The sequence below is a fragment of the Salmo salar genome, chromosome ssa07, assembly GCF_905237065.1.
Source record: "Salmo salar chromosome ssa07, Ssal_v3.1, whole genome shotgun sequence".
NCBI lineage: Eukaryota > Metazoa > Chordata > Actinopteri > Salmoniformes > Salmonidae > Salmo > Salmo salar.
This window is the reverse complement of record NC_059448.1, coordinates 6,139,677-6,154,131: the sequence shown is the minus strand read 5'-3', so window position 1 is coordinate 6,154,131 and position 14,455 is coordinate 6,139,677. Positions and strand designations below refer to the sequence as shown.

General features: G+C 43.9%; 1 protein-coding gene across 2 annotated transcripts in view; it reads left to right on the top strand.

The window, feature by feature from the left end:
• The window catches only part of LOC106608496 (mucin-2), a 66,176-nt gene that overhangs the window by 13,056 nt on the left and 38,665 nt on the right, over nt 1-14,455 (top strand). For both annotated transcript variants that reach the window (XM_045721458.1, XM_045721459.1), the window contains 2 exons: nt 153-346; nt 476-537. In XM_045721458.1, coding sequence (XP_045577414.1) covers nt 153-346; nt 476-537 — 256 coding nt within the window. The remainder of the gene's footprint in view (nt 1-152; nt 347-475; nt 538-14,455) is intronic.

The following is a 14,455-nucleotide window of genomic DNA, read 5'->3' as shown; positions in this document are numbered from 1 at the left end:
ATAATTTAATCAGTTTTAGAATAATGTAACAACATTTGTAAAAAGTCAAGGGGTCTGAATTCTTTCCAAAGGTACTGTACGTATATAGACTTGTAGAGCATAGACAAACCATTAGCTTGTACAGTAACTTTTCTGCTCTTTTGTCTTCAAAGCACCCACCACAAATGCAACGGTTACTCCTGTCATCACTACTTCCATCATCACAACTACAACAACTGCAACTACCGCTGTGGCACTCACTAAGGTGCCTGTGGTGTTCCGGTCCAGAGGAGAGACATTTACCTCTGATCTATCAAACCCATCTTCTCAGGCCTTTCAAAGCCGAGCATTACTGATTAAAACTCAGGTGAGCCTCCCAAAACAATGAAGATGTGAATGTACTAACGAGAGGGGTAGAATACAGTCACATAGTCAGCTTTTAATCAACAGGAAGTTGTTTGTTTTAACTTCATCTGTTTCTTGTTTTGCCTTCCAGCTTGAACCTTTCTATCGATCAGCTTTCACCTCTTTCAACAGTTTGACTGTGACAGAATTCAGGTGATTTCTTTTGCATTACATGTTGTATGTTCATTTAAATTGATCTCACTTTCTATCTAACATGTTATCTCTCATTTGTTCCCAGCTCTGGATCCATCATTGATACTATGAATTTAGCATTCAGCTCCTCCTCCGTCCCAAATTCCAAGGAGATTGGCACTGTTTTGATAAATGCTGCCCAAAACATCACAGCTTTCAACATTGACCCCTCCTCAGTGACAGTCAACGGCACAGGTAAACACATTTATTTATTTCATTGTATTCTATTATCAGTTAAATAAATATTTTGTCTGACATATGTTTTGTTCACCATTGTATCATATGCCATTATCTCTACATTAATCAATAATTTATCAGTTGCGTTCCAGTTGTATTTAGCAAATCAGCTGTCTAACTAATCACATTACAGGGCAAAAAACACTCATCCTATTTTCATTTTGATCATGTTTCCTTTTTCTCTTTCCATCCCAGCTGTGACCTCAAGTGGAGTAAGCAGCAAGACCAGTCTCTTCACAGCATTCTTTCTGGTGGTTCTGTCTCTGCTACTGTCAAGCCAGCATTAGTCTCAGTGGTAACGCCCACTTGGTAGTCATATTTTCACTTTGAGAACTTCCCACACATTCCAACCCCTACATAAATTCCACCCATGATTGGAATAGTCTCCAAAAATGAAAGTAAGTCTTGTAAGCTGACATAAGATACAGTCTATGTGGCAGTTGAACACAACAATGTGATATAATTACTGCCTATTCAATCAAAATGTGTAAGTGCATGGGTTTCCATCATAAGTCAATGTTATTTCTATGCAATGACAAAGCATGTTTGATTTAATATGCACTTAAGGTTATTTTTGATTCACTCTGTTGCTGATATTAACTAAAACGTTGATTCACTCTGTTGCTGATATGAACAAAAACATTTAATCACTCTGTCGCTGATATGAACAAAACATTTATTCACTCTGTTACTGATATGAACTAATGAGAGAAATATTTTATTTTATATTTTGACTTAACCTGTGAAACCTGGATAACTGATTTAAATAAGGCCCTTTGGAGCAAAATGTTCAACAATTTAATCGATTATCAATGTAGTCTTCATCATGTATTGTCATCATCTGTTATTCCATAAAAATGTAATTCTGTTTTCAATGGTCCTGATCAGAGGTGTGGACTCTAGTCACTTGACTTGGACTCGAGTCAGACTCGAGTCACAAATATGATGACTTGCAACTCGACTTTGACTTTAACACCAATGACTCGTGACTTGACTTGGACTTGAGCCTTATGACTCGACCTGACTTGATACCCTCCCCGAGCCAAAATATTAAAAATTATGCTATTAAAAAAAAGTGTGCAGTGCATCAACTCTTCATTTAACGGATTACAGTTTGAAATCGGACAGCAGCCCATAAAATTGCGCGTGGCAGTGCAGAGGAACGTCTGCGGGTGAATTCAGATGGAGCACTTGGAACGATGATACCCCAAATTATTATTTTCGTATATAAAGACGACGCTGTATCAACAAAAAACGGATTGCAACATGCGGGAAGAAAATTACAGACGGAGGCGCAACAATTTCCAACTTTGTTTGACATTTGAAGCTGCACAAAGAATGGTAAGTCGTGGCTAACATAGCCGACAGCTATGGTAACCATAGCTGGTAATGGTAACCAGTTTATAATAGCAATAAGGCCCCTTAGGGTTTGTGGTATATGGCCAATATAGCACGGCTAAGGGCTGTATTCAGGCACTCCACGTTGCGTTGTGCATAGAAACAGCCCTTAGCCGTGGTATATTGGCCTAATGTTTACATATTTTGCATTACACATCACATATGTATAAACTGTATTCTATCCTACTCTATCTTAGTTTATGTCGCTCTGACACTGCTCGTGCAAACACTTATATATTCTTAATTCCATTCCTTTAGATTATGTGTATTGTTAGATATTACTTGTTAGATATTACTGCACTGTTGGATCTAGAAACACAAGCATTTTGCTACAAAACCACAATAACATCTGCTAAACACATGTATGCGACAAATAACATTTGATTTGAAATACCACACCCCATCATGCCTTATTGCTTAACCGTGCATCAGCATATATTTTCAAAACAAAAACAAATATTGTATCCTGTGAGCTCAATTGTAAAATTCTTAAATTATAGAATGAAAGAGGGGTATAAATAAATCAATTATGATCAGAATAAAAAAAGTATTTAATAAAGTTGTGTCATTGAGCAGGAGTTTTACTGTGTATTATCTTACCCACATACTGTCAAATCAATCAAAGAAAGATTTCAAGGACAGAGAACCTGTTTTGATGGATCAGCTTATGCTGTCCCATAGGTCCGAACCCCCCACCCCCCAGTTATAATCCAGGGTGATTATAGGATACCATAACATCATACCACAGGGTCAAACTCCAGTTCTCACGTGCTGCCATATCTGCAGGTTTGCATTCCTCCCTTACACAAATGTCATTGACTGAGGAGTATACAGACCTGAGGAGTATACTAGTACTGGGATAAAGGAGTTAATGAGCTAACTTTGGTCAATTCCGAACTCAACTCAGGATAACCGTTGACACGAAGGTGGCTCACCTTTCAGGTAAACCAAAGACTGCTCTATTGACAAGCTAATTGTCACGGTTGTGTGGAGAGACGGACCAAGGCGCAGCGTGCTCTGAGTTCCACATATTTTATTTAGTAAAACTACAAAAAAACAACTAACGGTAACATTAAAGGTGCTACATGCACTAACTCAAAACAAGATCCCCTCAAAAACCAGTGGGGAAATGGCTGCCTAAATATGATCCCCAATCAGAGACAACGATAAACAGCTGCCTCTGATTGGGAACCATACCAGGCCAACATAGACATAAAACAACCTAGATAACCCACACTAGTCACAACCTGACCTAACCAACATAGAGAATAAAAGGCTCTCTATGGTCAGGGCGTGACACTAATAAAAGAAAGGCTGCACTTCTAATAGCCTATTTGCAGCAATAGCCTGAATTTGCGGGATAACTTGTTTTTTTCTTTTGATTTAGGCCCCCAAAAAATCTAAAGGTGGCACTGAGTCGTCCATGGATTGCAGTTTTTAGCATTGTCTCAATGCAGATATTGGCATTCGACTCACTGGGCTGTCCAAGCAAGGTAAGAACACAACAGTACAAGCCTGGCTTGAGTTAGTTACAGGTGTTGGATCAATATCCTCCTTTGTAGCATGGTTGGAGCCTGAGTTGGTATGTGAAGCTTAACTTAAGCTAGCTATAGAAAAGTTTGCTTAAAAAAATTCAGAATAGATCTAGCTAGCATCACACTATAGGCCTACTGCTCTGGTTTCCCCGTTCTAAATCAGAGACTCATTAAGCTAAATGATAAGAACGAAACCAGCAGATGCTGCAGCCATGCAGAAATTTTGTTTGATAACCTAAATTACACAGTCCTCCTCAGCCCTCCACGGTTAATAATAACCCAAACTCCACAGCCCTCCACAGTTTATACTGAAATGTCATTGTAACCAATGTTCCCTCAAATAAAGAATAGGCACTGAACAAATTTCAAGTCTGCTGAGCGCAAACTTGAATGATGTGTAAATTCTGTGCAACTTCCAGCGTGCATTTACTGTGAACACTAAAGCTGTACCCACTATAAGTTACAGTTTTAACAGTAGCCAAGTAGGCTATTGTGGCTATTGATTATAATGTTATCAGAACTCAGGATAAGACCCAGATGCAGACAGCTAGAGTCACAGATGTTTATTGACCCAAACAGAGGGCATGCAAAAAAACAGGTCAAAGGCAGACAGAGGTTCGTAAACGGGTCAGAGTCAGGCAGGTACAGAACGGCAGGCAGGCTCGGGGTCAGGGAAGCGGAACGGTAAGATCTATAAATAAGATGGGCGACACCTGGAGGGGGGTGGAGACAAGCACAAAGACAAGTGAAACAGATCAGGGTGTGAGAAATGTGGGCCTATCAGAGTGTCCAACCATAAAGACATATGGAGAAAATGCATCCGATAATATTTGAACATGTAAATAGCTGTTATTTCATTCAGCCTACAGTAGCATCCAATGTGTGGTGGTGGATGAAGACTTTTGAAAAAAACATTAGGCTTGACATTAACCTGCTTAGCCACTTGTCCTCCAGACAAAGAGGTGACTGAAAATGTTGTTGTGCTGTTTGATGCAAGAAACCACTTTACAAAATAAAATGCATTATTATTCCCATACCATTATTACGGAGAATCAGACACATTATGCTACCCTCTGCCTATTGGCTACTTAGCTTATTTAAGCCAGTCTCAATATACAACATTGCCCCTTCAAGACAAAAATAATATCTTTAACTGACTCACTTTTCAAAGATGTCCAGAAATGTACACGGTTTGTGCTTTTGTAGGAAGCAATCACTCCCCTACTGCTGACTACAAATTATCTAAAACTGGGCTAATAACTCACTAACTAGCAAAGGATATGCACAAAATGTGCACATGGCTACATGGAGCTCTCGCTTTGATCTAAAAACAAGCGCATCTACTCACGACCGCTCATGCTGTAAACACAGTCCAGTTCAAAGTAAATGACACAGAACCATATAGGTTAATAGTCTATTTACATATAGGCCTACTGCAGTTCTGATTGGTTATGCCGCACCGGTCTGTGTAGAGTATGGGCTGAGTCCTGAGTGTCAATGCAATCTCTTGCATAGTTTGTTTTGGTATGTTGCTTTGAAAGTGACTAAAATTGCATTGATTTGTGCAGTAAGCTATAGGCCCAATACATTATCACCGCATAATTGCTTTGCTTGAATTGCCAATGCTGAGCAAATTTTGAATAAAGCTATATGATCCCAATGGTAATAGATCCATTGTTGTATTACTTGTGAGGCACAGCTGTGTGAGCATACATTTAAAAACGTAAACATGAACTCACTCATAAAAACAGCATCTCTTTGCTGTCTTCGTTGACAGTCTCTCTTGTCATGGTTTTAAACGTTTTGAATTCTCACATTATCAACTTTTCTGTAGCTTTCTATAATGCCTGCTACATTACTGCAGACAAGGTAATCTGAGCCATCTTATTGGCCAATGGTAGACAGAGTTTATATCTGCACACACATGAAATTGTTCAAAATGGCAACAGTTTGCCTACCGGATGCGTGTGGCTCAGTTGGTAGAGCATGGTGTTTGCAACGCCAGGGTTGTGGGTTCGATTCCCACGGGGGACCTATATGGAGAAAAAAAAATTATGAAATGTATGCATTCACTACTGTAAGTATCTCTGGATAAGAGCATCTGCTAAATGACTAATTTGTAAACAGCTGAATCGGGTGCACCTACCGCCGAGACCAAATAACAAAAATAGGGACACATGGCTTTATCGTTGTTTTTTTACAGAAGTGTTTTGTGATCGATTAGAAATGCCTTGGAGATCGACGAGTCGATCGCGATCAACCGTTTGGTGACCATTGCTCTGGAAATTTGAGTGAATTTCAATCTCGTGCTTCTCTTCATGGGCTGATGTTTCTTCTGCGCTGCAGTCCCAGGGAAGCAATTTGCACCGGGGTCTCACTGCGGTGCGAACACCGGGGCCTCACTGCGGTGGTGGTCGGCGCTCGCCTTCTGCCGCCTTATGGCCCGTTGCAGGTGCACATCGGCGGCATCCCAGGTCTCCTCCGAGCACCTAAACCATTCATCCACCGCAGGTGCATCGATCTGGCTCTGATGCCACGGTGCCAGAACCGGCTGATAACCTAGTACGCACTGGAAGGGAGATAGGTTAGTGGCGGAGTGAGTTTTGGGCCATCTCTGCCCAGGGGATGAAAGCCGCCCACTCCCCCGGCCGGTCCTGGCAAAAGGACCGCAGAAACCTACCCACATCCTGGTTAACTCTCTCCACCTGCCCGTTACTCTCGGGGTGAAAACCTGAGGTGAGGCTGACCGAGACCCCCAGACGTTCCATGAATGCCCTCCAGACTCTGGACTTGAACTGGGGACCCCGATCAGAAACTATGTCCTCAGGCACCGCGTAGTGCTGGAAAACGTGGGTGAACAGGGCCGCCGCAGTCTGTAGGGCCGTAGAGAGACCGGGCAAAGGAAGGAGACGGCAGGACTTAGAAAACCGATCCACAACGACCAGGATCGTGGTGTTTCCCTGTGACGGAGGAAGATCCGTCAAGAAATCCACCGACAGGTGTGACCACGGCCGTTGTGGAACGGGTAGGGGTTGTAATTTCCCTCTGGGCAGGTGTCTAGGTGCCTTGCACTGGGTGCACACCGAGCAAGAGGAAACATAAACCCTCACGTCCTTAGCCAAGGTGGACCACCAGTACTTCCCACTAAGACAGCGCACTGTCCGACCGATGCCAGGATGACCAGAGGAGGGTGACATGTGGGCCCAATAGATCAAACGGTCGCGGACAGCAGACGGAACGTACAGACGCCCAGCTGGACACTGGGGGGGGAGTGGGCTCTGTACGTAACGCCCGCTCGATATCCGCGTCCAGCTCCCACACCACCGGTGCCACCAGGCAAGAAGCCGGAAGTATGGGAGTGGGATCCATGGACCGATCCTTTGTGTCATACATCCATGATAGTGCGTCTGCCTTAGTGTTTTGGGAACCTGGTCTGTAGGATAGGGTGAAAACAAAACGGGTGAAAAACATGGCCCACCTTGCCTGGCGAGGGTTCAGTCTTCTCGCCGCCCGGATGTACTCCAGATTGCGGTGGTCAGTCCAGATGAGAAAAGGGTGTTTAGTCCCCTCAAACCAATGTCTCCACTTTCAGAGCCTTTACGACAGCCAATAGCTCCCGATCCCCCACATCATAGTTTTGCTCTGCCGAGCTGAGCTTCTTCGAAAAGAAGGCACAGGGGCTGAGCTTTGGTGGCGTACACGAGCGCTGAGACAGCACAGCTCCCATCCCAGCCTCGGACACGTCCACGTCAACTATGAATGCCAAGGAGGGATCCGGATGAGCCAGCACGGGAGCCGAGGTAAACAGAGCCCTCAGGTGACCAAAAGTCCTGTCCGCCTCAGCTGACCACTGCAGTCGCACCGGTCCCCCCTTCAGTAGTGAGGTAATGGGAGCCGCTACCTGACCAAAGCCCTGGATAAACCTCTGGTAGTAGTTGGCAAACCCTAAGAGCCGCTGCACCTCCTTTATCGTGGTTGCAGTCGGCCAATTACGCACGGCTGAAATGCGGTCACTTTTCATCTCCACCCCTGACGTGGAAATGCGGTACCCTAGGAAGGAGATAGACTGTTGGAAGAACAGATATTTCTCAGCCTTGACGTACAGGTCATGCTCCAACAGTCGACCAAGCACCTTGTGCACCAGGGACACATGCTCGGCACGTGTAGCAGAGTATATCAGAATGTCGTCGATATACACCACTACACCCTGCCTGTTCAGGTCCCGGAAAATCTCGTCTACAAATGCCTGGAAGACTGATGAAGCATTCATCAACCCGTACGGCATGACGAGGTACTCATAGTGCCCAGAGGAGGTACTAAATGTCGTCTTCCACTTGTCCACCTCCCGGATACGCACCAGATTGTAAGCGCTCCTGAGATCCAATTTTGTGAAGAAGCGCGCCCCTGGCATTGACTCGATCGCACTGGCTATGAGAGGCAGCGGGTAGCTGTACCTCACAGTGATGTGATTGATATCTCGATAGCCAATACACAGGTGCAGACCTCCATCCTTCTTCTTCACAAAAATAAACTTGAGGCGGCAGGTGAAGTGAAGGACGAATGTATCCCTGTCCCAGAGATTCGGCGACATATGTTTCCATAGCCGCCGTCTCCTCCTGTGACATAGGATACACGTGACTCCTGGGAAGTGCTGCGTCTACCAGGAGATTTATCGCACAATCCCCCCGTCGATGGGGTGGTAATTGAGTTGCCGTCTTCTTACAGGAGGCGAGAGCCAAATCGGCATAATCTGAGGGGATGTGCACGGTGGAGACTTGGTCTGGACTCTCCACCGTAGTCACACCAATGGAAACACATACACACCTCCCCGAGCACTTTCGTGACCATCCCTTGAGAGCCCTCTGTTGCCACGAAATAGTGGGGTCATGATAGGCCAAACAGGGTAGGCCCAGCACCACAGGAAACGCAGGAGAATCAATAAGGAAGAGACTGATTCTCTCCTCATGACCCTCCTGCGTAACCATGCATAGTGGAGTGGTGGCCTCCCTAATCAGCCCTGACCCTAATGGTCGACTATCTAAGGCGTGCACAGGGAAGGGCATATCAACAGGAACAATGGGGATCCCTAAACTATGGGCAAATGAACGGTCAATAAAGTTCCCAGCTGCACTTGAATCTACTAGCGTCTTATGCTGGGAATGCGGGGAAAACTCAGGAAATTCTATAAACACAAACATGTGAGCAACAGGGGGCTCTGGGTGAGTCTGGTGCCTACTCACCTGGGGTGACACGACAGTGCCCTGCCTGCTGCCTCGACTCCCTGAGGAACCCCGCCAGCACCGACCAGCAGTGTGCCCTCTGCGGCCACAGATGGTGCAGGGAATGGCCACCCCTCCGGTCACTCTAACAGCAGCACCTCCTAGCTCCATGGGTGTCAGAACGGAGGTCCTGGGGGATGGAACTGACGGACCCCGATCTGGACGTCCGCGGGTGGCCAGGAGGTTATCCAGCCAAATGGACAGGTCCACCAGCTGGTCAAATGTAAGGGTGGTGTCCCTGCAGGCCAGCTCCCGACGGACCATCCTCGCGCAGACTGTAGCGGTAATTGTCGATCAGGGCCCTGTCATTCCATCCTGCGCCGGCGGCCAGGGTTCGGAAGTACCAAAGCAAAGTCCTGTGCGCTCCTCGTCCCCTGCCTTAGGTGAAACAAGCGTTCCCCCGCCGCTCTACACTCAGACGGATGTCCCTTGTGGCTCAGTTGGTAGAGCATGGTGTTTGCAATGCCAGCGTTGTGGGTTTGATTCCCACTGGGGACCAGTATGGGAAAAAAATGTATGAAATGTATGCATTCACTACTGTCTGTTGCTCTGGATAAGAGCATCTGCTAAATGACTAAAATGTAATGGTTGAAAACCACCCGGAAGGGGCAGGTAAAATCCTAATAGTGGTCCAACGCTGCGTCGCCCTCTCCCCATACGGCGTTGGACCACTCCAGAGCCTTCCCAGATAGACAGGAGATGAGTGCGGACACTCTCTTGCATCCCGAAGGAGCCGGGTGGACGGTTGCCAGGGCAGAGCTCCAGCTGGAGTAGGAACTCCTGGCACCCGGCAGTGGTCCCATCATATTCCCTCGGGAGTGCGAGCTGAATCCCACTGGGGCCAGGTGAAGGAGGGGTGGACAGCGGTGTGGGTTGTTGTGATGATGATGGGGCGCTGGACAACCTCCTTTCTCCCATCGCTCCATTGTTTGCAGCATGCGATCCATGGCTGTGCTGAGACTATGCAACATGGTCGTGTGCTGCTGGACGTGCTCCTCTACTAACAAAGGAGGGCTTTATGCACCTCCTGACTCCATTTTCTGGTGCGTTTTTTGTGTAAAGGGGTAGCAGGGGTAGCAGGTAAGGGGTAGCAGGTAAGGCGGAGTCAGGCGCAGGACACAGAGATGATTAATTCACGTAACTTTACACAAAACAACAAATATTCCAAGAAGGAAAATAATCAAGCTCACAAATACAGACCAATTTACAACGAACAAACACGCACAAAACCATGGGGTAAACAGAGGGTTAAATAAGGAACATATAATTATGGGAATAGAAACCAGATGTGTACAATAAAGACAAAACAAATGGAAAATGAAAAGTGGATCGGTGGCGGCTAGAAAACCGGTGACTTCGATCGCCGAACGCCGCCCGATCAAGGAGAGGGACCAACTTCGGCGGAAGTCGTGACACCAGGTCTCTCCACATCTCGCAACAATCCTAGGGTCAATTATAGATTAATATTATGCTTTTTCAGCCATTCCTGAACCTGAGACCAGAAACAGACTACCAGAACAAATGGTATGTTGATTCTGTATCCTCACAACAAAATCTGCAGAGCGGTGGTGATTGTATGTCAAAATATTCTACGTTTTGTTGGTGGCAAGAATTCTGTACAATCATTTTTCCTGGAAAGCATGAAGTCTTGAATCGTGCTTCGTTTTATATATCAACTCATACACCCTGAACCATGGAATCGGTACCCCAACTATTTTGCAATCTGTATGTCACAGCTGTCAACATCCGGGTTCTCATGTGAAACTGGATACTATCTTTATTCCTCCGCCAGTTTTGATCCTTTAAATTATGCAGACAGACCAGTTTCCTACCTCCTCCCACTACCACCTGCCTCCATCATTAAGTATTGCTATAATCAATTGGTTGCAATCTTAGATTGATCAGACCTTCACATACATGAAAGACATAACTTTACCATTCCAATTTACAATATAATAAAAAAACGAAATACCCTTTCATCAACATTTAGCACACAGACAACAAGAGAGTGATTCCCCAATTGCTGGATTTGACAGTCCCTAAAAACACATAAATTCAGCCCATGGGAAGTTGGCAACAGACACTGCCATATCTACAACCTCTGATTTAAATTCCAGATATCTTGTATTGGTAAGTGAAGCTGTCACCGGAGTAATGTGTAATGGTGATGTGGGTTTTTAATACGTTTTTCAGAAGTCAACTATAGATTTGATCAACTCAAAGTCCAAAACTGCAGCCTCTGTGAACACATAAAAAAATACAGTCTCCAACATTTTTTGGTATTTTATTAGGATCCCCATTAGCTGTTGCAAAAGTAGCAGCTACACTTCCTGGGTTCTGCACAGAAAACATGAAACATGACTTAATACAAAACATTGATAGAAAAGAACAGCTCAAGGACAGAACTACATCATTTTTTTTACAAGGCACACATAGCCTACATATCAATGCATACACACAAACTATCTAGGTCAAATAGGGGAGAGGCGTTGTGCCGTGAGGAGTTGCTTTATCTGTTTTTTGAAACCAGGTTTGCTGTTTACTTGAGAAATATGAGATGGAATTGAGTTCCATGCAATAATGGCTCTATATAATACTGTACTCTTTCTTGAATTTAATCTGGATTTGGGGACTTTGAAAAGGCCCCCGGTGACATGTCTGGTGGGGTAAGTGTGTGTGTCAGAGCTGTGTGTAAGTTGACTATGCAGACAGTTTGGGATTGTCAACACATTCATGTTTCTTTTTTCTTTCTTTTTTTATTAACATTAATGTTACAAAAAGAAGAAGTGATGCAGTCAGTCTCTCCTCAACTCTCAGCCAAGAGAGACTGGCATGCATAGTATTTATATCAGCCCTCTGATTACATTGGGCCAGCTGCAGTTAAACTAGGTCTTTCCTTGCAGCACTCGACTACCCGACTGGACAATAATCAAGATAAGACAAAACTAGAGCTCCCAGAACTTGCGTTTTGGAGTGTGGTGTCAAAAATGCAGAGTATCTCTTTATTACGGACAGACCTCTTCCCATCTTACAACCATTGGATCTATATGCTTTGACCATGACAGTTTACAATCTAAGGTCATGCCAAGTAATTTTTCACATTTTACATGTTTGACATTAGAGAAGCTTACATTAATGAAAACCCTTTGAGTTCTATTAGATAGAAAGCTCTGAATCCACGATATGGCAGTGGATGAAAAGCCATAACACATATGTTTTTCAACAACAAGTTATGGTCAATAACATCAAAGGCTACACTGAAATCTAACAGTACAGCTCCCACAATTGTCTTCTTATTAATTTCTTTCAACCAATCATCAGTCATTTGTGTCAGTGCAGTACATGTTGAGTGCCCTTCTCTTTAAACATGCTGAAAGTCTGTTGTTCATTTGTTTACAGAGAAATGGCATTGTATTTGGCCAAACTGGCAGCAAGCTTAAAGGTCTGCTGTTAGAACCATTAAAGGCTGATTTACCACTCTTGGGTAGCGGAATTACATTTGTTTCCTTCCAGGACTCAGGACAAAGACATTCCTCTAGGCTCAGATTAAAGATATGACAGATAGGAGGGGCTGTAGTCAGCTACCATCCTCACTATCTTTCCATCTAAGTCGTCAATGCCAGGAGGTTTGTCATTATTAATCGATAACAATAATTTGTCTACCTCTCCCACAATAACATTACAAAATTCAAACCTGCGATGCTTTTCAGTCATTATTTGTTTTTTTATGCATGAATATGATGGCTCTCTGCTCGCTGTTTGCATTTCCTGCCTAAGTTTTCACACTTTGTCAATAAAGTAGTCATTAAAACAATTGCCAACATCAAATGGTTTTGGGATGAATAAGCCATCTGATTTGATGAAAGATGGAGTTGAATTTGTCTTTCTACCCATAATTTCATTTAAAGTACTCAAGTTTTTTTTTTCCATCATTCTTTATATCATTGATCCTTGCTTCATAATACAGTTTCTTCTTCTTTTTGTTGAGTTAAGTCACATAATTTCTCAATATGCAGTAAGTCAGCCAGTCAGATGTGCAGCCAGACATATTAGCCACTCCTTTTGCCCCATCTCTTTCAACCATACAGTTTTTCAATTCCTCATCAATCCATGGAGCCTTGTTTTTCAATAATTGGAAGAAGCAATTTCATAAATTCATCAAGTGCAGCGTCTGGATGCTCAGACCAACAAATATTTTTGACATCATCCACATAAGTCACAGCTAAATATTTTGTATGTTCTCTTATACACTATTTTTGGCCCAGCTGTTGGAACTTTGGCTTTCCTGTATATAGCCACCATATTGTGGTCACTGTATCCAATGGGTACAGATACAGCTTCAGAACAAACTTCTACAGTTTTATAAAAAATGTGATTGATACATATGGATGATCTTCTGCCTGGAGTGTTTGAAAACACCCTGGTAGGTTGATTAATAACCTGAACCAGATTAGAGACACTGGTTACAGTGAGAAGCTTTGTCTAAGCTTGATGAAAACCAGTCAATATGCAGGTCCCCAAGAAAGTTGACCTCTCGGTTTACATCACATACACTATCAAGCATTTCACACATATTATTTAGATACTGACAGTTCACACTTGGTGGCCTATAGCAACACCCCAAAAGAAAAGGCTTTAGATGTGCCAAGTGAACCTGCAACCACAACACTACAATAACACTTAAATAAGATCTTCTCCAAGCATTACAGGGATATGGCTCTGAATATATACAGCAACACCTCCCCCATAAGCATTTCTGTCTCTTCTGTAGATGTTATATCCTTGTATTGCTACTGCTGTATTACCAAATTAATTATCTAAGTGAGTCTCAGAAATGGCTATGAATGTTATCGGATGTTAGCAAGTTATTGATTTCATGAACCTTATATATTAATATGAGCTATTTTTAGTCCTTTCCTGGGTACCCAATCAGAGATAGACATAATACTGAAGAGAGCAAACAAAACAAGAGAAGAAAATATACATTCAGCAGTCCATTCATCAATTGGTGTGTGTGTGTGCTGTGGGGTTGAACCTACGAACCTATAGGCTTGGCTCTCTCATCCCATCCAGGCTTCTGGGAGGGAGGTTGGACAATGAGCCTGTCCTAGCAGATGTAAGCAATGTCAGCAGATTTCATGGCTGGGATAAGTTCTTTCCTCTTCTGGCGCACAGCTTCAGGATATTCCTCGTTGAGGAAGATATATGTTCCTCTCAAGTTCTTTGCTCTTTCCAGAATAGCTACCTTGTCCATGAACCTCAGGAACTTGACCACTATCGACCTGGGCCGGTCACCTGGGCCAGTGGTCGGTTTTCTAGTCTTGTGGGCACTCAATTTCTCAGAGATTATTTACCTCACTTTGTCCACATACAAAGGAAACCTGCCACCACAACCACTTCTCATGTGCAGATTCTGCAACTACGTCCACA